At 40.5% G+C, this 25,018-nt stretch overlaps 3 protein-coding genes and 1 pseudogene across 3 annotated transcripts in view; 1 reads left to right on the plus strand and 3 right to left on the minus strand.

Moving 5' to 3' along the window:
* LOC140932685 (poly [ADP-ribose] polymerase tankyrase-2-like) overlaps positions 1–25,018 on the plus strand; it is a 64,753-nt gene that overhangs the window by 15,230 nt on the left and 24,505 nt on the right. The window contains exon 6 of the mRNA XM_073382197.1: positions 7,888–7,936. Coding sequence (XP_073238298.1) covers positions 7,888–7,936 — 49 coding nt within the window. The remainder of the gene's footprint in view (positions 1–7,887; positions 7,937–25,018) is intronic.
* LOC140932829 (E3 ubiquitin-protein ligase TRIM71-like) lies at positions 341–3,379 on the minus strand (annotated as a pseudogene).
* On the minus strand, positions 14,069–16,280 carry LOC140932833 (E3 ubiquitin-protein ligase TRIM71-like). The gene has a single exon (XM_073382338.1). The coding sequence runs from the start codon at positions 16,259–16,261 to the stop codon at positions 14,069–14,071; it is 2,193 nt and encodes a 730-aa protein (XP_073238439.1). The 5' UTR covers positions 16,262–16,280.
* Positions 22,225–24,407, minus strand: LOC140932834 (E3 ubiquitin-protein ligase TRIM45-like). Its single transcript, XM_073382339.1, has one exon. It carries the CDS (start codon positions 24,403–24,405, stop codon positions 22,225–22,227), a length of 2,181 nt encoding a protein of 726 aa, XP_073238440.1. The 5' UTR covers positions 24,406–24,407.

The following is a 25,018-nucleotide window of genomic DNA, read 5'->3' on the forward strand; positions in this document are numbered from 1 at the left end:
TTTTGTGTTGTTTATCAGCATTAACAAATTGATTATCAGCATAGTTGCTGGGGAAGAGGGGGCACCTTAATATCTTGGGATACGTTCTTGGCGTTTAAAAGTGATTTTGAAAGAACTTGAAGTTGCCATTTTTTTTCGGTAGTTATTAGCCACTGAATATATGTACAGCTTGTGACAATTTTAAGCATTTGCAGGCTACATGCATAAAATATGTAAGTTCAGTTCAGTTCAAGTTATAACGTTCAGCCACTGAGCTAGATTAATCAAGAGGGTTAATTAGTACCTGAGAAACAATATTTTTAAGGTAGCTGTTCAGAAGGTGTTAAATATTCACACAGTGCTAGTCGAAAACATAAACACAGTCTTTGTTGGTATCCGTAACAAAACAATGTCCAGTATCAGACACGGCACAATCAGCAAGATGAGTATTATGGTCAAAAAAACTCCAGGCTAACTTAGCGACATATTTTCCGTCAAGAGTCAACAGTTGCAGTCTATTGTTATCCCGATCACAAACGATCAAACGGTTAAACCTGTCAATAGCGAGACCGGTGGGACACGAGAACTGCCCGTCACCAGATCCCTTACTGCCAATGTCATATAGATACTCCCTACGTTGTTAAATACCATAACACGGTTAGCTACTGGATAAGAGACAAAAATTTTTTTCTGCTGATAAACAGCACAACATGGATCCTCATCACAACCAGGAGCACTGAACGACTGAAGTAAATCTTCCCCGTCAGGGCTGAGAACTTTGATTGTTTTGTCAGCCACGTTGCATGTGATTATGCGACCATCACTCCCAACAGATATGTACCACGGTGTCTTCACCTGTTCGTCGCTGATGTGTCCAATGAAGTGACTACCCTCAGTGTACAAGGTGAGTTTATTGTCGTCACTCTCGACATTGCTAAGGAGGTCACCAGACTCGGTAAAAGCCACCGAAGACGTTTCAGACTCCAGTGCAATTTCTCTCAGGAAATTCCCATCAAAGTCAAACATCTGAACTCTCTCATTGTTTGAATCAGCAACAGCAAGCGTCCTGCTTTTATGATTCACAGCAATACCCAAAGGTTGGTCAAACTGTCCTTGCTTTTTGCCTTTTGATCCAAATTGAAACGCAAATTGATACTGATGCGAACTGATCACCTGTACAAGCCAGGGACTACCAGTCAGCGGCTGTCCATTAACTTGGATCTCTACTCTATGTTGTCCAACACACTGTGGTGTGTATGGTACTGTGTACTTGCCGTCTTTGGTGTCTTTTATCTCTGTTTCCAGTTGATCACCTGCTGGAGTTATAATGTTGACTTTTACTTGATCATCTTCATGATAACGCTGCTTTCCACTTGAATCTCTAGTTACAATGATGAAATTTGCCACGGTTTTTTCTCTTACAAATTCTTGATTGTCCACTTCCGCGAAGGAAAGTAAAGGATCTGTATTACTAACCACAATTCGATCAAAACCTGGATTCAGTTGATTTTCGATACTGTAATTCACGTGTGGTGGGTTATAAATGTCAGGTTTTGTTACGTTCAAAAGTTTTTCACAGCGTCCAATAATGATCTGATTTGATTGAAGAATCTCGGTGCTGACGTTTCTTTCTAGTGCGCTTTCCGTGACCTCGCTCAATGCAGCTTTGTAGTTGAGTCAAAACCAACTCAAAGTTTTCTAGTTGTGTCGCGTGATGTTTTTGTTGCGCCTCATAAATTTCAGCAAATTTGGCTTTCATGACCCTCTCATGTTCCCGTAATTCATGGATACGTTCCTCCACGGTATCTGCCATCTTCTTTTCTGCTGACAAAATCTCATTTTTGGTTTTGTCCATTAGCTCCGTTTGTTTCCTTATTTTGCTCTCGTAAATTACAGTTTCCGCTTTCACTTTCTCCAAAGCGTCCTTCATTTGCATCTTCTGTACTTGTGCGGCTTTCTGAGTGTCTGTTATGGTGTGTCGATTATGGCTAACTACACTACACTTGTGGCAAATAAGAACTTTACATTCTTCGCAATAAAATTCCAGCGGTTGATTTTCGTGATATTGCTGCGAACACATGACGGGTCTGTGGATCAACTCTTGAACATCTTGCACTTGCAATTTCTCTATCACAACATTGCGATGACCTCTTGTGGTCCTCAGTCGCTGATGAGCTTCAAAACAAGCAGCACAGACGAATATTTGACAGACGAAACAGTAAGAGGAAGCGGTGTTGTTCTCATCACAACTGCTGCATTTCTGGGCCTGTGTGCCGCCATCTTTTAGAGCGAGAACATCCACCAGTCGGTTGAGATGATAAGATGTGGGAAAGTTCTTGAACGAGTCTCCTTCAGGAATTTGAAAAGATGTCTGACAAACCGGACATTTGATTGTCGCTTGTAGCTGTCTTCTCGCAAAATTTGCGTGTTTGTCAAGGCACTCGAGGCAGAATGAGTGAATACATGACAAAGTCTTGCGATTATTGACTGTCTCCAAACACAGTGGGCATTCAGCTTCTTTCTTAAGATTCGCGAAAAGTTATTGAACATCCATAGTGTAGATGATGGCTTTATATCCTGTGATTTCGGTGCTGCTTTCGTAGTAACCTGAGACCAGGCGTTTTTTTTTTTTTCTTCGCTTCTTTGTCTCTTTGGCTTGAGAGGGAAAAAATAACACCTGATACATTCATTTGATGTATCGGTCAAAATCGAAGCTTCAACATCCCCCCCGGCCAACCCCCCAGGCATTTGACTTTTTTCAAATTCCCCCCTAGCCGGGCCAAAATGCCGTTCAAATGCCCCACACTAGGGTCTATTCAGGTGATCAAATGCCCCCACCCCGGGGACATTTCACAGGCACATAAATGACAGAAGGACGGCAGAAACGCCTTCAGTTGTCGAACAAAATCTTTATAAATACAGCAAAGAATTCGCATTCAATATAACAAAAACTGAGAAGCACTGCTAGCGTACTTACTACGAACAAAAGTCTCGTGTAAAGCAGCAGAAATCGTTGCTACAAGGTCACTGAAGGCTCAGAGTTTCTTCGTGTGTCATGCAACATACAAAGTGTTCTTTGAAAAAATCCCACCTATTGAGATTACTACATCATGACAAATTCATGGACGTGCATCATCGCTCACCTCATTAATTTTACATACATGCGTCAGGTCAAAGTAATTGACCTCTGTTGAGCTTTTTATTGTTGTATTGAATCGCCGGTAATAGGTATTGTAATTCATTATAAACACAACTTAATACATTCATATATTCAAAGCCTGGATCCATTATTAAAAATATTAAAATTTAAATACCTTCAAATACGGCACAAACCTTGTAACCAGTTGGCAACAAAGGCACAATTTTTTCCACGAAAATCCTCTAACACCGTGTCCCCCATGACAGCTTGCCACGTCAGAGATTTCACATGAAATCGAGGGTGCAGTTCAAATTCCCCACCTCTAACGCATGGAGATCAAATTCCCCACCCCCTGGAAGACTCTGGTAATCAAATTCCCTCCTCCCCGGGACGGCAAAGGTGTCAAATGCCCGGGGTATGCCCAGGCGGGATGTTGAAGCTTCGATTTGACCGATACATAACAAGCCATTAACCGCACCCTAATTTACATAATCTAACTTCTGCTTGACCTGTCATGTTATTAGCCAAGAAGCGTTTACCGTACGGGAATCAAATTTTTGCGCAAATAATGTCTCTTTTGAAATCAATTTAGGGAAAAGAAAATTTTTAAGTACGTCCATGTTCAGATAGCGCTTCCTAAAAAATATTTTAAATGTGTTGTTTTTGTGATGAAATACTGCTAGCTGGAGCTGCCGTACCTTTATTTAACAGCTACAAATAATAAGGAATTTACTGGTTAAAGCTCCTTGACTTCGTTCTGTGCCGAAAGCAGTGAACAAAAAAAAATAGCCTCAAGCACCATATTTTACGAACTGAAAGGTGTTGTGAAAGCGAAGAACGCTCAGAATAAACTGTGGACATAGCATCTCTTCTGATAAAGCACAATACTGATGTCAATGCTACTGATCGCTGGTTGTTTACCCCTCTACATGAAGCTTCCCAAAAAAGGAGAACACAGCTTTGTGCTCTTTTGGTAAGTGACATACTTTATAAAGTTGCATTTTCATGGGTTTCTATCGGTATTGATTACAATAAATAAAGGCTACACATAAAAGGTGCCTTACCCTGCGAGCAGAGTTTCTCTCTTGCATGGCTTCAGTGTTAACGAAGTCTTTCGCTTCGCTTGTCACTTGCGTAGTTAGTTTCTTTTATACGCCCCAGGGCGTAAAAATAAAAAAACTACGCGACATAAAAGCCCACGCGAACGACATCGTAAACCCTAAAAGCCATGCAAGAGAGAAACGTCTGCTCGCAAGGTAAAGATGCCTTTAAAATACCAGAAAAATGTTTTCCATACAAAATTCAGTGTTTTCAGCGGGTTGAATTTTTGTGTTAAAAATGATAATTAGAAATGATTGTTCATACCATAACATTGAATTTTGTTGTCTACAGTAGGTAGGGGTCATAATCATTTCCTTCGTATTTGAGCCTGATATTTTTGGTATGCCTACAGTACGCAGTTATTATGGGGCTGACAGAATATTTTGGTTGCTTTAACAATTTGCAGCTGGCCCATGGCGCAGACCCCACAATGAAGAATCAGGAAGGCCAGACAGCTTTAGATCTTGCAACGGTAAAATCTTAAACCTTGCTAATGGAAAGCCATAGGCCGTTATGCGTACATATTATGCTCTTCAATGAGACAGATCGTGAAAGAAGCAGTTTTGTAGAGTAACATCATATGGCCTATGTTAAGAAAAGAAAACATACACTCGAAAGACCAAAGAGGACTATATGATAGAGATCAATGTATAAAAGAAATTGTTTGATCTAGTGAATTTTGCGGTGAATTCAGTGGACTCTGTCATTAGAGACCTTTAGATTCTAAGACGAGGACGATTTTCTTAATACTAAGTAGTGTGCGCGCGTGAGGCAACGTCAATTCGGCGGGTAAAGGTGTTAGCCATCGTCATTCTACTACGACTTTTAGCGACAATGTCGTAGTGGCGGAAGCAAGTTGTCAAATGATCTCAAATGTTAGACGTTTTATCATTTTGCGATCGGGGGGGCGGGTGTAACCTGCTCCAATAAGAAAAGCAGTACAAATATTTCTGGTGAAGAAAGTACAGTGAAGCATTCAATTCCAGGATATCTATTTTTTGACAATACACAAAAAAACTTAAAATCAAACATCTCTGATTCCAGCACTGACATCAGGTATACTGTTGTGTAAACATGTACATGTGACTTTGATTGACAGGCTGAAGATGTGAAATGCCTACTGAGTGTTGCCATGATGGCATACGTTGCTCCCGCGACTCCCAATGTGACGTCACCACATGCTACTCCAAACAGTAGTAATAGTTCACCACTCTCTCCAGCTAATGCCAGCCTGCTGGCCAACAGCCCTGCAGGCTCAGGCGATGGAGCTGTCAATAAGAGGTCTATATCAGAGGCGCAAGGTGCTGGCGACACGAGAATTATCCTTCCAGGTATTTACTGGGATTGAGTCACGGTGCTCAGCCTTACGAAATAGGTGGACTAAGAGTCCTCAGTTTGCACCTTCATACTTTTAAACATGCCCGGCAGAATTAATTCTTTGTAACTGCAATCCTGGACAAAAGTACTTATGACAGTGAGGCAATATTCGTAATTATCCATGGTTGGGCATGTGTAATAAAAAAGACCCCCACAGATGCAAATTTGTCGCAAGGCTTTTGGTCGATGATTGAAGTTGAGGATGATTCCCTGTCTAACTATTGCTATGAAATATATTTTTAGGTCACCCTGGCTTGGATCTTGATGTAGGAGAATTCCTTGACAGCCTTCAGCTGAATAACGTCAATGATATATTTGAAAAAGAACAGGTTAGTATAGCATTTGGGGGCTAGAAAATACAGTCTTTAAAAGGCCTAAATATATTAGACGAGGTTGTTCACTTTGCCGAGATCTCGGCATGTGAAATATGAACAGTAAGAATTTGTTGGTGATAAAGAATATCTCTCTGTAATATCATGTCCTAACAGCTGAATCTTCATTCAACAAAAATTAACTTTGTGCTTAGATGACAACCGAGCCAGGCCGGTTAGCCGGGATCCTGGTAATCACTCTCGTCTGGACACCCCCACCGAACCAAACAAGCAACGGGACAGCGGGTAACACACAGCTCATGCGCAATGTTTCCAGTCTCTTGGTAATCATTGCGCCTCCTGGGTGGCTCGCGAACTCGGCCCATATTATGAACCCTTCAGAAAGTGCCGCGTACAATTTGTTTCGGACGCATTTGCTTTTGTTTCTGATTGTCAGTGTGTTTTGTTACCCAGATCTCCTGGGATGTGCTTGTCGACATAAGCCATGAGGAACTTAAAGAGATTGGAATCCACGCGTTTGGTCACAGACACAAAATCCTCAAGGCAGTTAAAGAAAAACTTTCTGGCTTACCAGAGCTGGGTAAGTGAATTTTGTAAACGAACTTATAGAGGTTGTTGGATAAAAAACTAGAAGCTGAATTAAAGAGGTTTTATTCCTTTTTAAATCCACAAATTAAAACCAGCCAAAATTGTCTTAAACGGACTTGCGTGGACGTATTCTGTTTCTGTAATGTTCATCGTTGTTGTTATCTTTTGTTTTGTTCTGTTTCAGGTGGCGGGCCTTTCACCTATTCAAGCCAACAAGAAACAGTTGTTCATGACTTACCTACGGACGACAAAGACTACATTTCTGTTGCAGAGGAGGTGAGCTAATTTCTTCTTAATCAATCTGTCTCCTAAAAATAACTGCCATTTGTTTTAACCTCCTGAACCGATTCGTGGAAATATAGCTTACACTGCATCTCCTAGTAATTGTGTGGGGGAGGGGTTAGGTTGGGTTTTTCACCCCCTCCCCCTCATGTTTTTGTGACCGTCTGCGACGCTGGCTAGAATTCCGCAGACTTCTAATGTACTTCGTGTGGCGCTTAAGCTAATTAATCTCCTCCAAAATGCAAAACTGTAGAAATGTCTACTTGTGAACTTATAATATTTACGTATATTGTATTCAGATGCAGAGTACTGTTGTGAAACACAAAAATGATGGCGGCCAATCCGGTGGAGTCTTTGATTCCTACAGAATTGTCAGGGTTAGTAGTTTTATACATAGTTTACAGCTTTATAGTTCTGATTCGTTGAACTAAACTCTCCTAAAACAAATAATAGTCATCAGATGTTCACGCCCTCGATTTTTATCGCATCATTTATCAGACGAACGGGCGAAGCAGACGCGAATGTCAATACAGACCTCGAAAGGGTGGGGCGCGGAATCATTCGCGCGCCTTCTACACCCAAATCTTCTTTTTAAATAGAGGATGTAAGTTGAGAGGATTTAAAACCAGAGTTTAGCCTATCTTGTTCAACTTTTTGTCGTTTTCCTTCACTGTCAGTGCACTTGAAAAGTGATTGGTTACAACATAAGATCATTATGTGTTCTATGGTTTATTTGGCTTTTGACCCTAATACAAACACTTAGTGACATAGTGGCTTGGATGTTACTAGAAAACAGCAAGTCCATTTTCTCCTTTCTTCAATCCCTGTTTCCTTCTGTTTTAGATTCAGCGGGTCATAAGCAAAAGACTTTGGGATAAATACGTGTACAGAAGAAGAGAGGTAAGAGCTTGTTTTTCATTGGAAACCTCTGATTATATCTGTTTCACTCGCATGTTTGAGTTTAAATCGATTGCTCGTCGCCGGGGTACTTTAATCTCCCTTGCACGTATTTACCTGCGCTTGTGGGTTATCTTCTGCCAAATAAACGAAGATAGACGCGATGTTTATCTCTCTATTTTCTCTTTGTAGGTTGCAGAGGCTAATCACAACCACAGTAATGAGAGAATGTTATTTCATGGTATGTGATCACTTTGCAGTAACTTTTTGATAACAGTCACTTTTTTCATTAAAGTTAAGAGTAAATCATCAGCAAACTATTCTTTCTTTTCTTTTAGGTTCAGCATTTATCAACGCTATTCTACAAAAGGGATTCGATGAACGTCATGCTTACATTGGAGGGATGTTCGGAGCAGGTGAAAACAACACGTTTATGGCATTAAGCATTTCAAACCTTCAGTGAGGCAGTCCTGAAGATAAATAAAAAGATAAAAGTATAAAACGTACCCAAAACTTGCTCTTTAGTTCTGCCGTACCCCCTTCTACTTCAGTCAATTTTTCTTGCAACTTGTCTTATGCGCCGCCGCTATAAAAGTTCCCCGAGAACGCGTAGCCTAATATATCACCCCCTAAAATAACCAAGTCTTAAAACTTTTGCGTTGGACGAAGCCTTGCGAAAAGTTGAGCTTTTTTTGTTTCTCCTTCATATGATGCTTGCTGTAACAAACCTTTTTCGAGACACGTTCATTCAGCGAGGTGTTAAAATGTGCCGTACAACCTTATCCATAAAAACTGCGAGACAAATTGAAGGGATTTAGAAGAACTAACGCTGTCATTTGTGTAGGTATTTACTTTGCGGAGAACTCTTCAAAGAGCAATCAGTATGTTTATGGTATTGGTGGTGGATCAGGCTGCGCTCTACACAAGGACAAGTCCTGTTACTTATGCGAAAGGTAACAGCTCAAGTTATTTAAAGGATATTTTTAATAGAGAAGTATAACCTGAACTTCAGAGGTATTTTGCGGAACGCAGTATTTTCCAGCTAAACCAACTGCGCAAAAGAGCGCCAAGCCTGCGGGAAAGCTCTCCATTAAAAATTCGCGCAAGCAACGAGCGAAAGGAGAATCTCCCCTCGCAGGCTCGTCCCGCTTGAAATGGAGAGGTTGTCTGCTGGCTGAAGGGTGCTCGATTTTCCCCTTTCCTCTGGCTATTGAGTTTCGAACCTTCCGCAACGTAGGCTACTGTCAGTGTCTAAAAGCATTGGCAGGTTTGGGAGACTTAAGATTTTGATCAAGGGGGCTGGGGTATTTAGCAGATTCTTTTCAATTCATTACTAGCTCCTTTTACGAGTCATCACTTTGATTATACCGAGATAACCAGGGCGAATTATGGTACTCGCTCACAACCAAAAAAGACACCTTGCATTAGATCACATTTCCTGAATTGTAAAATGAAAATATTTCATTATTCGCTTTACTCAAGGTTTTCCTTAATTAATTACAAAACTGATTGCGACGCTTAAGCCACACTTCTTTTGGCGCAGTTTAGTAAGTAATTAATAATTAATAATTTATATGAATGCCACCGGCCTGATGTGAATTTGAATCCAATGGAAGTTTTCATTCTAGATCTTATCTGATCAGCGCGATGTTTTCTATCTGGCAGGCAACTTCTTCTATGTCGTGTGGCCCTTGGTAAGCCATTTTACCAGTTTTCAGCCGTCAAGATGGCGCACGCCCCTCCTGGTCATCATTCAGTTATAGGGCGTCCCAGTTCAGAAGGGCTGTCGTTTGCCGAATATGTTGTGTACAGAGGGGAACAGGTATGTCTTGCTTTTTAGTCGAGAGCTGCATTTTATTTTCTCGTTGCACTTGTGGTTAGTAGCGACCCTCAAATTTGACTACTTCCGCAATTGATTATATCGGGTGCGACTTTGCTCAACATTTTTTTAGCCAGATTGACAAAAGCTAAATTACGTGCAACAGAATCTTCATACCGTCCAACCCCTGCACCATGAGGTTTTCTAATTTGTGAATGTATCAAAGTCCGCGTCTTTCCTGAGAAATTCGTAATTTCCTTTATTTTTGAGATTTTCAGTGTTGTCCGCGGGGAACAGGCGCTCCACTGACATAAAGCATAGATATTTTGAGCGACACACCTCAACCGGAAATGAGGCCTTTTCCCTTTTAATACAGTAAAATTCCGAAAAAAAGCCCCTCTATGTATAAGCCCCTCCAAATATAAGCCCCCCAAACCGGTATCACAAAAAACCCTCCCTTAGATCGCCCCTCCAAACATACCCCCCCGGGGTGGTGGGGGGGGGCTTGTACTCGGAAATTCCCCTCAAATACAAAGTAAAACAAAGCAAAAACGGTAAATTTCCATCCACCTATAAAGCTATCCCAATCGATTTTGAAACACACATTTCCCTCCGTAGATATTTCCCTCCGAATATAAGCCCCTCCAAAAATAAGCCCCTCAAAAAGGGCCTTTGAAAAGTATAAGCCCCGGGGCTTATTTTCGGAATTTTACGGTATGCCTTGACACTAACAAATAGGAACGATCTGCCTTTAAATTGGGCAAAACCACTGTCCAAGAGCGCAAAAAGTCCAGCTCGGTTGACCTTGTTGATTTGTGCTATTCAAAAAATACAGATTTGGTTAAGATAATATGATGCCAGTGTCTTTTTAAAAAACTGTATGTGCCATTTGGTTAATTATCTCATGACGCACTACGTCCTTGTTTCCTTTGGTGTTTACAAGCCTATCCAGAATACCTGATCACTTACAAGATTGTTAAACCCTCCAATGTTGAGGCATCTCCATAAATTCCTTGTACATCACTACCAATTAAGAATCTGAATGACTGAGATTGCTGTACATATCTACATAACCAAATAAGCGTCACAACGCCGTGTAAATTCCAGCGTCAACAGAAATGTATGACCCCACTAAAGGAGTAAATAACCACTCGGAGAAATCAGAAACGTGATAACAAGGAAGGGATAAGAAATAGGATGTACAAATTCCAAGAAAACCTGTTACCAAGGAGGAACATTACCGGGGGGGACTCTGCATAAGAAAGGGTTGAGGATGCTCGTCGGAAATTTTGAATTAAACCCCTAGAGGAGACCAATCTGGGCGTGGTCCAGGCTTTTTTTGACCCCTGAAAGAGACGAAAAAAATATACATATCAAATATATTTTTTATATTTTTTCGCGTGCAACCCTAAATGAGACCTTCACGGCTAAATATGATGGCGTTTTGCCCAGAACACCCTAAGTGAGACCAAAATCCGAAATTTACACCCCTAAGCGAGACGACGAGCATCCACACCATTTCATATGCGGATTCTCCCTCCCCCCCCCCCCCCCCCCGGGAATATTAAGCTTACCACGAAGCTGAGATTCAACTATGGCCCCTAGTTGTTCAAAAGTTGGAGAGCGCTATCCACCGGATAAATCACTATCCAGTGGATAAATATTAGGGAAACCAATTGCGCTATCCAGTGGATAGAGATTTATCCGGTGAATAACGTTAACCTCCGTTTGAACAACTTGGACCTGGCTAATATACTCCAGAGCTGATTATGGATTTTAAAGAAAAACACGACATATGATGGTAACAAATTAATCATGAACATTGTACGTGTATATTATCACAGAACAATTTTATATAATCTTGTAATTTAATATTGTAAGTAGTAATCAGTTAATGCAAAACAAAAAAGGTTATTCAACCGTGTCCTTTTTTCCCCAAATGGAGAGCTTTTTCTCAGGCTATTTACATACCGTATAGAACCACAAACTGTACTTTCAGCAGGTTATCCTCTGCGCCAAATGAAAAACCTTTTAATAATTGGTAAAGCTTAGCGAAGGGGAATTTAGACTAAAATATTATCTTAAGCCTTACTTGACATTACTTTGAAAAATAAGTTTACGTTGTGGTCAAAGTGTCTAAGTTGGAAGTTGATTTTCTTTCTGTGTTTTTTACTAGTTTGGCCTTGACTGTTGGGGATTTCCTGGCCTGCAATAGTGACACCTGTCACTCACCTCTTATTAAGACAATCAATTTTTCCAAAGTTAACGCTGTTCCTTTACCGTAGTTTGTTTATCACTTATCAGTGCTTTTGCTTTAATTGTAAATGTGGGTCTGTAAATATGTCAACTATTTCATTTAACTCCATGTTGTAAACGAGCCTTTTTTTATACCAATATCAAAATGCTAGAGCAACGTTTGTCTGTGTGGTTGTTTGGTTGAAAGTGAATTTAAATCATGTATAGTTAATATCAAGGACGTTCAACTCCGACAACTTTTTGCATGCGACCCTCATCATGAAAGGTATCGTTTAAAAAGATTAAAAAGTTGTGGACTTAAGATACAGCCTTGCCGCACACCTCTCCCATAACGGAATGATCGCGTTTGTTGTTGAGCAATTTTAATTGAGCAGGAAGGGTTGTGATATAAGCTTTTAGTTAAGTTATAAAAAGAACCACCCACATCAATTGCAGCAACTTATTCGAGAGCCCGTCATGCCAGACCGAGTCAAAAGCTTTTTTGAAATATACAAAACAAGCATAGACCTTTTCCTTGTGATTATGAACCTACTTATCTATCAAGGTTCGGAGAGTGAAGACGTGGTCTGCTGTGCGGTTATTCGGTAAAAAGCCAATTTGAGATTTGTGGAGTATATTCAAAGAAACGATATACTCGAGAAGTCGTTGGTTTAAGATAGAACAAAATAGTTTTCCCAGGCAGCTGGAGACACAGATACCCCGGTAGTTTGCCGGATCGCCTCGTCAGCCCGATTTATAAATGGGAGTAATAAGACCACCACACCAAGTCTGTGGCATGGTCCCTTGGTTAAGAATTGAATTAAATAATTTTTCATATACGGGCATCAGTGTGTTAATACTAGCTTTTATCATTTCATGTATTTCTAATTTTATCCGAAAATGGTGATTTATTTAATTCTTTAACTTTTTCGCATCTTTACGTATTTCTCTTTCAGTTATCATGAAATCTAAAGGACGAGAGTGTTGACCATGACATTCATTTTGTTGTAGCTCATTGCAAATGTTTTGCTGCGCTGGGTTAAGAGGTTCATTTGAATAAAGATTGTGGAAAGATTGTAGCCAATTTTTTTCCGAGATTGATGGAACATCCTCTCCTTTTCTAGTGTCGTCCATCGATTTGAGGCATTGCCAGAAAGTTTTCGCGTCTGAATTGTCTGCAGTTTTTTCTAGCTCGGAAATCTTTGCATTGTAATAATGATTCTTTTTAGAATTAAGTAATTACTTGTATTGGGCCAGAGTATCATTGTATTGCTCACGTATGGTAGTATTCAAAGGGTCTTGATGTTCCTTGTATGCTAGTTTTCGTAATTCATGCCTTTTCAAACGACATTCTTTATCGAATCATTTTTTGTTCGATAATGATTTGATAGGCTTACGCGTTTTACCTGCTCTTATCTTTAAACAACACAACAAAACTCTTCAAAAAAGAGGGAGGGCGGGTAACAAAATTACTGTAACTGTTTGTTTTCGTGCAAGCTAGATGAATAACGACCAGGTGTGAAATAGCAGAAGTTTTATAGCCAGACAGTGTCTCAAATCTTGACCAATAGATACAGTTGTACTATAAGCTACCTAGTCTTATCATGATAAAAGTCTAGCCATGAATAGGGCCTTGAGACAGGGACTAATCTGCGCGATGCTATTAAAGAAAAATACAATGACAAACTACGACAAATTAGTACGAAGCTTCCAGCCATTAACAGCTTTTGTTTGTACCTTAAAATTAGCGTGCTTTCATTCTTGAATAAGGCTTTAAAGATACAACCGAGCATATATTGGGGTAGGCTACCTTAGCCTACCCTTCCTGGGACTTCATGTTCCATTAAACTGCATTTACCATCCAGTAAATGTCTTGGTAAATTTTTCGACTTTTCTGTCCGACGCTCATGTCAATTTTCTCATTCCCCAAAAACCACGATTCTACGTATTCTTTCTCTCTCTTACTGTTCAAAAAAGGTCTATTTCCCTATCTTATCAATTAAATCCGCATTTCCCTCATAGTAGAGTCCACTTTTTAAGGTATCTTTTGGCGGAGAAAATTCAGTTGATTGTCCTACAGTGGTCCACAAGTGCAACGGCAAAATCAAATTAAATTTACGGGATAATGAAACGTTACGGTAAAATATAATCAGCTCACGGCATGTATATGTACATATGTTCAGTTCAAGTTTTAACGCTCATCCACAAAACTGGATTATTCAAGAGTGTTAACAATAATCAACACTAAATCAATGTACCTGAGAAACAATATTTTTAACATCCCTGTTCAGAAGGTGTTCAATTTGCACACAGTGCTTACTAGTTGAAAACATAAATACAGTGTTTGTTGTTATCCGTAACAAACAAATGTCCAGTATTAGACACGGCACAACCAAAAAGATTGCTATTATGGTCAAAAAAACTCCCGGCTACCTTAGCGACATATTTTCCGTCAAGTGTGAACAGTTGCAGTCTATCGTTATCCCTATCACAAACGATCAAACGGTTAAACTTGTCAATAGCGAGACCAGTGGGATACGAGAACTGCCCGTCATCACATCCCTTACTGCCAATGTCATATAGATACTCCCCTACGTTGTTAAATACATTGACACGGTGAGCTTCTGGATAAGAGACAAAAAATTTGTCCTGCAGATAAACAGCACACAATGGCACCGCATCACAATCTGGAGCACTGAACGACTGAAGTAAGTTTTTCCCATCAGGGCTAAGAACTTTGATTCTATTGTCGTGCCAGTCACATATGATTATGCGACCATCACTCACAACAGATATATACCATGGTTCCTTCACATGTTCATCGCTGATGTATCGATTGAATTGACCACCCTCAGTGTACAAGTACAAGGTGAGTTTATTGTCGTCACTCTCGACATTGCTAAGGAGGTCACCAGACTCGGTAAAAGCCACCGAAGACGTTTCAGTTTCCAGTACAATCTCTCTCAGGAAACTCCCATCAAAGCCAAACATCTGAACTCTCTCATTGTTTAAATCAGCAACAGCAAGCGTCCTGCTTTTATCACTCACAGCAATACCCAAAGGTTGGTTAAACTGTCCTTGCTTTTTTCCTTCTGATCCAAATTGAAACGCAAATTGATACTGATGCTGAATCACCTGCAAAACCCAGGGACTACAAGTCAGCGGCTGTCCATTAACTTGGATCTCTACTCTATGTTGTCCAACACACTGTGGTGTGTATGTTACTGTGTACTTGCCGTTTTTGTTGTCTTTTACCTCTGTTTCCAGTTGATCATCTGCTTGAGTTATAATGTTGACTTTTACTTGATCATCTTCATGATAACGCTGCTTTCCACTTGAATCTCTAGTTACAATGATGAAATTTGCCACCGTTTTCTCTCTTACAAGTTCTTGATTGTCCACTTCCGCTAAGGAAAGCAAAGGATCTGTATTACTAACCACAATTAGGTCCAAGCCCGGATTCAGTTGATTTTCGACAATGTAATTCACGTGTGGTGGTTTATAAAGGTCAGGTTTTGTTACATTCAAAAGTTCTTCACAGCGTCCAACAATGATCTGATATGTTTGAAGAATCTCAGCGCTGACGTTTCTTTCTAGTGCACTTTCACCTCGCTCAATGCAGCTTTGCAGTTGAGTCAAAACCAACTCAAAGTTTTCTAGTTGTGTCGCGTGATGTTTTTGTTGCGCCTCATAAATTTCAGCAAATTTGACTTTCATGACCCTCTCATGTTCCCGTAATTCACGGATACGTTCCTCCACGGCATCTGCCATCTTCTTTTCCGCTGACAAAATCTCGTTTTTGGTTTTGTCCATTAGCTCGGTTTGTTTCCTTATTTCGTTCTCGTAAATAACAGTTTCCGCTTTCACTTTCTCCAAAGCGTCCTTCATTTGCATCTTTTGTACTTGTGCGGCTTTCTGAGTGTCTGTCATGGTGTGTCGATTATGGCTAACTACACTGCACTTGTGGCAAATAAGAACTTTACATTCTTCGCAATAAAATTCCAGCGGTTGATTTTCGTGATATTGCTGTGAACACATGGCGGGTCTGTGGATCAACTCTTGAACATCTTGCACTTGCAATTTCTCTATCACAACATTGCGATGACCTCTAGTAGTCTTCAGGCGCTGATGAGCTTCAAAACAAGAAGTACAGAGGAATATTTGGCAGACGAAACAGTAAGAGGAAGCGGTATTGTTCTCATCACAACTGCTGCATTTCTGGGTCTGTGTGCCGCCATCTTTTAGAGCGAGAACATCCACCAGTCGGTTGAGATGATAAGATGCAGGCAAATTCTTGAATGAGTCGCCTTCAGGAATTTGAAAAGATGTCTGACAAACCGGACATTTGATTGTCGCTTGTAGCTGTCTTCTTGCAAAATTTGCGTGTTTGTCAAGACACTCGAGGCAGAACGAGTGAATACATGGCAAAGTCTTGGGATTATTGACTGTCTCCAAACACAGTGGGCATTCAGCTTCCTTCTTAAGAACTATAAAGAGCTGTTGAACATCCATGGTGAATCTAGAGCTGCAAGCGATGGCTCCGTGAGATCATGATTATGGGTGCGGTTTGCTAAGCTGTGTAACAAGATAGGATTCAGTGTTATTCATTGTAATTGAAAAGCTGACATGAATCCAAGGGAAAGGGAAACACAATAAACAAAAAAAAAAGAATAAGGAAATGAACTCAATTGGTTAACTGAGGTGCAAAAAAAAAAGAAGTGATGAATTTAGGACTTGCAGTCAGTCGATGACACAGGCTTCCAAAACCTCGAGTTCACATCAGTAACTGATGAAATATACAAAAAAAAAAAACAAACAGTAATGAATTATAAGATGTTAATGCCAATTCTTCGGTAGAGCCGGCGAATCAAACACGGTTCCTTGTGAAAGAAGCGGAAAATTTAGGGAGACACTATCCCTACCACCCTTTTAAAAGCAGCCGCCCCCAGTTTTCTTCAATTTGGTTCATACGTGCAGCAAAAGTGACCTCTCCAGGAGCCCATAACCAACGAGTTAACCGCTTTCAAGTGGTCGCGTCGTGCCGTTTTCAAAGACTTGTTTATTTTTAGAATTTATTTCCTAACGCGAACTTAGAATATCGTCAACGTCCAAAAGTCAGTTAGCAAACTTACAGAACTTAAAATTTTGACGTGTTAATGACGTTTAGCAGTCTCTGCAGCTTTTTATAACCGGGCAAAGACCGGCGGAGACTAGCTTTTATTTCCCTCAGGCTCGTACGTAGCCATTTTTTGTGTCGCCACGTCAAAGAACGGCTGCGAAGGAGACACCATTTACCTTTTCTTGCGGGAAAAATGCCTTAAAATTAGACTGGCCCCTGAAAACGCTGTTGCATGACAAGGGGCAGTATGGGAGCTGCTAGCTGCCCGGTTTTATAGCAGGGTTCCTGACGTCTGCATGCAGGCTAACCATTTTTCTCTGCCCTCACCCTAACCGTGCTTGCCCTGGTTCGAGGAAACTCTTGCCCCGCGGCCATTTTGCCAAGCTAAGGGTAGACACCTTCATTTTTTATCTGAATCGGCAGTGTGAGATCAGATATGATTGGAAGTTCTCGCCATCTGCTTGATCACTTTTCCATCCTGGCGTGGTTCTCAAAACAAACATTAACGAACTTCTTTAGTTAAGCAACAAATGACGCTGATAGTCTCGGATAGCATAACCGGAAGTTTAATGTTTAAAAAAACAAAGCTGAATGTAGCCAGCGTGGCAGGCGTTTGAAAAGGAAGCGAAAGGGAGTTTTAGGCGCGAGAGAAACGCACCCCTCGAGTTTCTCTCGCGCCTTAAACTTCCTTTCCCTTCCCTTTCAAACGCCTGGCACGCAGGCTAAGCTGAATGCAGGGCTGGCACTACGGCAAAGCTTTTGCCTTACACAAAAACTGTAGAATGACGTTGTGGAGCGGAGTTCTGAGAGGGGGAACTTCTAATTAATTAAGTTAGTTTTCACTTCCGGCATGTCAATGCATAACTCAATTATTTAAAGATCTGAATGGCCAGTAGTTCTCTTGAACCGAGGTCAAAATTGGACATTTCTTGAAATAGTTTAACCAAGTTGAGAATTTCTCAAAATACAAAATGAGCAGATAAAAACAGCTCAGAAAATTCTTATGTATAAAGACTTGCGTGATACTACAATAACATATTAGATTGCATTCAACTTTTTGTCGTTTTCCATTTACGGTCAGTGCACTTGTATAGTGATTAGCTACAACATAAGATCTTTATGTGTTCTATGGTTTATGTGGCTTTTGTCTCTAATACAAACAATTGGTGACATAGTGGCTTAGCTAGAAAAAGGCGATTGAAGTCCATTTTCTCCTTTCTTTAAGTCTGTTTCCTTCTGTTTCACATTCAGCGGATCATAAACGAATGACTGTGGGATAAATACGTTTACAGAAGAAGAGAGCTAACAGCTTGATTTCATAAGAAGCCCCTAATTATATTATATCTGTTTCACTCAGATGTTTGAGTTTAAATCGATTGCTCATGTCCGGGGCAGTTTAATACCCCTTGTACGTAATTACCTGCACGTGTGGGTTTTCTTCAGGCAAATGAACGAAAGAACGACGCCATGTTTATTTTGTCATTTCCATGTAATTTCTTTGCTTACTTTAAGTTTCATAGGGATTGAGGGCGAGTAAGTGTTAAAATTAAATAAAATGAACTGGACTGCCGTGACACAGTGCCTTTAAGCCACACGTCTTTTGGCGCCGTTTATAAGTAATCAATATTATGAATGATTTATATGAATGCCGCCTGATGTGAATTTGAATCCAATGGAATTTTTCGTTCTTGTTTGTATCTTATCAACGCAATGTTTTTTAACTGGCAGGCAACTTCTTTTATGTCGTGTGGCCCTTGGTAAGCCATTTTACCAGTTTTCAGCCGTCAAGATGGCGCATGCCCCTCCAGGTCATCATTCTGTAATAGGACGTCCCAGCTCAGAAGGGCTGTCGTTTGCCGAATATGTTGTGTATAGAGGGGAACAGGTATGTCTTGCTTTTTAGAGCTGTATTTTCTTTTCTCGTTGCCCTTGTGGCTGTCGTTTAAGAGAATACTAGTAGCGACCTTCAAATTTGACTACTTCCGCCGTTGATTATATTGGGTGCGACTTTGGCCTCCATTTTTTAGCCAGTTGACAAAAGCTAAATTTACATGCAACAAAATCTTCATACCGTCAACCCTGCACCGTGAGGTTTGCTAATTTGTGAACGTATTAAAGTCGTCTTTCGTGAGAAATTCGTAATTTCCTTTACTTTTGAGGGTTTTAGTGTTGTCCGCGGAGAACAGGCGCTCCACTGACATAAAGCATAGATATTTTGAGCGACACACGTCAACCGGAAGTGAGTCCTTTACCCTTTTAATATGCCTGGACAGATACTACCAAAATTGTGTGTTCACTGTTATGGGGACGATCTGCGTTACAATTTGGCCAAAACCACTGTCCAAGAGTGCAAAAAGTCCAGCTCGGTTGACCTTGTTGATTTGTGCTATTCAAAAAATACAGATACAGCATTTGGTTATGATAATATGATGCCAGTGTCTTTTTAAAAAACTGTATGTGCCATTTGGTTAATTATCTCATGACGCACTTCGTCCTTGTTTCCTATGTTGTTTACAGGCCTATCCAGAATACATGATCACTTACAAGATTGTTAAACCCTTCAACGTTGAGGCATCTCCATAAATTTCTTGTACATCACTACCAACTAAGAATCTGAATGGCTGAGATAGCTGTGAATATCTACATAACCGCATAAGCGTCACAACCCCGTTTAAAGAAATGTGTGACCCCTACTGAAGGGATTAACAGCTACTTGGAGTAACCCGAAACGTGATGAGAGAGGAGGGACAAGAGATAGGATTTCCCAAGAAAGACTATTATAAAGCTTACAACGAGGATGGGATTGAACTATAACTGGCCGCAGTTGTTCAAAAGCTGGATAGCGTTATCCACCGGATAAATCCTTATCCAGTGGATAAATGTCCTAGTGGATAGAGATCGATTTATCCGGTGAATTCTGGTGAATAGCGTTAACCACCTTGTGAACAACCTGCAGCTGGCTTATATACATCAGAGCTGATTATGGCTTTTAAAGAAAAACACCAAATATGATGGGAACAACTGATTAATCATGAACATTATACTTGTGTATTATGGCAGAATAATTTGATATGATCTATTGTAAGTAGAAATCAGTTAATGCAAAACAAAAAAAGGTTATTCAACCGCATATCCTGACAAAGACAAGTTTTTACAATTGGATAGATCCTGATGTTTGCATACTAGATGCGTGACTTCTCGCGACTCCTCCCCCAAATGGAGAGCTTCTTCGCAGGTTATTTACATACCGTATAGAACCACAAACTGTACTTTCAGCTGGTTATCATTCGCGCTAGATGAAAAACTTTTTAATAATTGGTAAAGCCCAGCGAAAGGGAATTTAGACTAAAATGTTATCTAAAGCCTTACTTGACATTACTTTGAAAAATAAGTTTACATGGTGGTCAAAGTGTCTAAGTTGCATGGAAGTTGATTTTCTTTCTGTGTTCAGTTTGGCCTTGACTGTTGGGGATTTCTTACAACAGTGACACCTGTCACCTTTTATTTAGACAATCTACTTTTCCAAAGTTAACGCTGTTCCTTTACCGTAGTTTGTTTATCACTTATCTGTCCCTTTGCTTTATTTGTACATGTAGGTCTGTAAATATATCAACTATTTTATTTAACTCCATGTTATAAACGAGCCTTTTTTATACCAATATCAAAATGCTAGAGCAACGTTTGTCTCTGTGGCTGTTTGTTTGAAAGTAGATTTAAATCATGTATTGTTAATATCAAGGACGTTCAACTCCGTCAACTTTTTGCGTGCGACCTATAGCTACATCATGGAAGGTATCGTTTAAATCAAACCTTCGACACATGTTAGCGAGAGCACGTTTCGGGTCTTGCTGCTTGTTATAAGCTCACCACACCAGCGACCTCACGAAAGAGCTCGGGGGTACCGTTGGTAACATGCTACAGGCACTGCAACATCCTTATCTGCGTTGGATGACTACTTTGCGGTCGCATGGTTACAAGCTTATAGCTTGCAACAAAACTGACGGTTCCAAGGAAACGTATACTGCAAAAAGCCGACAATTGCCACAAGCTTCGACAGTTGCTTATTTATTATTGCCTTCGTCTAATTTTTTCTTTAACTAACCATCAATGCTTTTTTTAAAAAAAAGAAACATTGCGGCGCTTATTACTATTAATGTCACTATTCCGCTTAAGATACGCATGAAATGGCAACGCAACTAAATAGCGCACGCAGTCAAATAAGGCAACAGCTACAAGATGTCGTAATAAGGAGGGGGGGGGGGGGGGACACAACCCTGTGGCAGGTTCTAGCGACTTCAGGTTATGCGCACAACAAAAACACCCCACCACCATGGGGTAGGACAATAGTATTGGCAAATGAATAAGATGGCAAGATACAAGCAATGCCAAAAGTTCGTGGGAAGTGGCAACGCAGACTTACGCCCACCACAAAGAGTGACCTCCCAAACTTTATATATACATAACACAACAAAACTCCTCCAAAGGGAGGGGAGGATGGGTAACAAAATTACTGTAACTGTTTGCTTTCGTGCAAGCTACACGAATAATGACCAGGTGTGAAATAGCAGAACTTTTATAGCCAGTCAGTGTCTCAAATCTCGACCAACAGATATAGTTGTATCATAAGCTACCTGGTCTTATCATGACAAAAGTCTAGCTACGAATAGGGCCTTGAAAACAGGGACCAATCTGCGCGATGCTAAGAAAAAATATGATGGCAAACTACCACAAATTAGTAAGGTTCCAGCCATGAACAGCTTTTGTTTGTATCTTAAAATTAGTGCGCTTTCATTCATGAATAAGGCTTTAAAGATACAACCGAGCATACATTGGGACAGGCTACCTAAGCCTACCCCTCCTGGGGCTTCATGTTACATTTACTGCATAAACGATAAACGTCTCTGTAAATTTTTCGACTTTTCTGTGCGACGCTCATGTCAATTTTCTCATTCGCCAAAAAACACGATTCTGCGTATTCGCTCTCTCTCTCTTACCGTTCAAAAAAAGGTCTATTTCCCTGTCTAATCAATTAAATCAGTATCTCCCTCCTAGTAGAGTCCACTTTTCAAGGTATTTTCTTAGCGGAGAAAATCAGTATTAACAAATTGATTATCCCACGGTGGTCCACAAGAGCAACGGCAAAACACAATAAATTTACAGCGAAATGAAACGTCAGGGTAAAATATAATCAGCTCACGGCATGTATATGTACATATGTTCAGTTCAACTTTTGACTCTCAGCCACAAAACTGGATTAATCAAGAGTATTAACAATAATCAACTCTAAATCAATACCTGAGAAACAGTATTTTTAAGATCGCTGTTCAGAAAGTGTTAAATTTGCACACAGCGCTTACTACTTGAAAACATAAATACAGTGTTTGTTGAAATCTGTAACAAACAAATCTCCAGTATTAGACAAAGCACAACCAGCAAGATAACTATGATGGCCAAAAAAACTCCCGGCTACCTTAGCGACATATTTTCCGTCAAGTGTGAACAGTTGCACTCTATCCGCATCACAGACGATCAAACGGTTAAACTTGTCAATAGCGAGACCGATGGGAAACCGCAACTGCCCGTTACCAGATCCCTCACTGCCAATGTCATATAGATACTCCCCTGCATTGTTAAATACCATGACACGGTAAGCTTCTGGATAAGACACAAAAAATTTGTCTTGCTGATAAACAGCACACCATGGCTCTGCATCACAACCAGGAGCACTGAACGACTGAAGTAAGTTTTTCCCATTAGGGCTGAGAACTTTGATTGTTTTGTCTTCCTTGTCACATGTGATTATGCGACCATCACTCCCAACAAATATGTACCACGGTATCTTGACATGTTCATCGCTGATGTATCGAATGAATTGACCACCCTCAGTGTACAAAAGAAGTTTATGGTACTCCATATCGACATTGCTAAGGAGGTCACCAGACTCGGTAAAAACCACCGAACACGTTTCAGCCTTCAGTGCTATCTCTCTGAGGAAACTCCCATCAAAGCCAAACATTTGAACTCTCCTATTGTTTACATCAGCAACAGCAAGCGTCCTGCTTTTATCATTCACAGCAATACTCGAAGGCCCGTCAAACTTCCCCTTCTTTTTCCCTTGTGATCCAAATTGAAACGCAAATTGATACTGATGCGGAATCACCTGCACGAACCAGGGACTACCAGTCAGCAGCTGTCCATTCACTTGGATTTCTACTCTATGTTGTCCAACACACTGTGGTGTGTATGTTACTGTGTACTTGCCGTCTTTGGTGTCTTTTATCTCTGTTTCCAGTTGATCATCTGCTGGAGTTAAAATATTGACTTTTACTTGATCATCTTCATGATAACACTGCTTTCCACCTGAATCTCTTGTTACAATGATGAAATTTGCCACAGTTTTTTCTCCTACAGGTTCATGATTGTCCACTTCCGCTAACGAAAGCAAAGGATCTGTGCTACTCACCACAATTCGATCAAAACCCGAAGTCAGTTGATTTTCGATTATATAATGTAGGTGTGGTGCGTTATAAATGCCAGGTTTTGTTACATTCAAAAGTTCTTCACAGCGTCCAACAATGATCTGATTTGTTTGAAGAATCTCAGCGCTGACGTTTCTTTCTAGTGCACTTTCACCTCGCTCAATGCAGCTTTGCAGTTGAGTCAGAACCAACTCAAAGTTTTCTAGTTGTGTCGCGTGATGTTTTTGTTGCGCTTCATAAATTTCAGCAAATTTGGCTTTCATGACCCTCTCATGTTCCCGTAATTCATGGATACGTTCCTCCACGGTATCTGCCATCTTCTTTTCTGCTGACAAAATCTCATTTTTGGTTTTGTCCATTAGCTCCGTTTGTTTCCTAATTTCGTTGTCGTAAATAACAGTTTCGGCTTTCACTTTCTCCAAAGCGTCCTTCATTTGCATCTTCTGTACTTGTGCCGCTTTCTGAGTGTCTGTCATGGTGTGTCGATTATGGCTAACTACACTGCACTTGTGGCAAATAAGAACTTTACATTCTTCGCAATAAAATTCCAGCGGCTGATTTTCGTGATATTGCTGTGAACACATGGCGGGTCTGTGGATCAACTCTTGAACATCTTGCACATTTAATTTCTCTATCACAACATTGCGATGACCTCTTGTGGTCTTCAGGCGCTGATGAGCTTCAAAACAAACAGAGCAGAGGAGTATTTGGCAGACGAAACAGTAAGAGGAAGCAGTGTTGTTCTCATCACAACTGCTGCATTTCTGGGTCTGTTTGCCACCATCTTTTAGAGCGAGAACATCCACCAATCGGTTGAGATGATAAGATGCAGGCAAATTCTTGAACGAGTCGCCTTCAGGAATTTGAAATGATGTCTGACAAACCGGACATTTGATTTTCGCTTGGAGCTGTCTCCTTGCAAAATTTGCGTGTTTGTCAAGACACTCGAGGCAGAATGAGTGAATACATGGCAAAGTCTTGGGATTATTGACTGTCTCCAAACAGAGTGGGCATTCAGCTTCCTTCTTAAGAACTTTAAAGAGCTGTTGAACATCCATGGTGAATCTAGAGCTGTAAGCGATGGCTCCCTGAAATCATGTGATTATGGGTGCGGTTTGCGAAGCAGTGTAACCAGATAGGACTCAGTGTTTTTCATTGTAATTGTATAGCTGACATGAATCCAAACCCAAGCGAAACACAATGAACAAAAAAATAAAGAATAAGGAAATGAAGTCAATTGGTAAACTGAAGTGTTAAAAAAAAGAACTGACGAATTTTGGACTTGCAGTCAGTCGTTGACACAGGCTTTCCAACCTCGAGTTCACATCACTAACTGATGAAATGTTTATGCAAAAAAAAAACGGTAATAAATTATAAGACGTTTATGCCAATTATTCGATAGAGCCGGCGAATCAAACACGGTTCCCGTGTGAAAGAAGCGCGAAAGTTGTAGAGACAGTAGCCCTACGACCATTTTAAAAGCAGCCGCCCCCAACCCCCTTTAATTTGGTTCATATGTGCAGAAAAAGTGACCTCTCCAGGAGCCGGTAACTACGTACGTACGGAGTTAGCCAATTTCAAGCGAGTGCTCGCGTCATGTCGTTTTCACAGATCAGTTTATTTTTTGGATTCATTTCGTGGCACAAACTTAGACAATCTTCAACGTCCAAA

The sequence above is a fragment of the Porites lutea genome, chromosome 4 (genome assembly GCF_958299795.1).
Source record: "Porites lutea chromosome 4, jaPorLute2.1, whole genome shotgun sequence".
NCBI classification, from domain to species: Eukaryota; Metazoa; Cnidaria; class Anthozoa; order Scleractinia; family Poritidae; genus Porites; species Porites lutea.

Excerpts from the sequence above, each read along its gene's own strand:
- LOC140932833 (XM_073382338.1), bottom strand. The coding sequence starts at position 16,261 with ATGGATGTTCAACAGCTCTTTATAGTTCTTAAGAAGGAAGCTGAATGC.
- LOC140932834 (XM_073382339.1), bottom strand. The coding sequence starts at position 24,405 with ATGGATGTTCAACAGCTCTTTAAAGTTCTTAAGAAGGAAGCTGAATGC.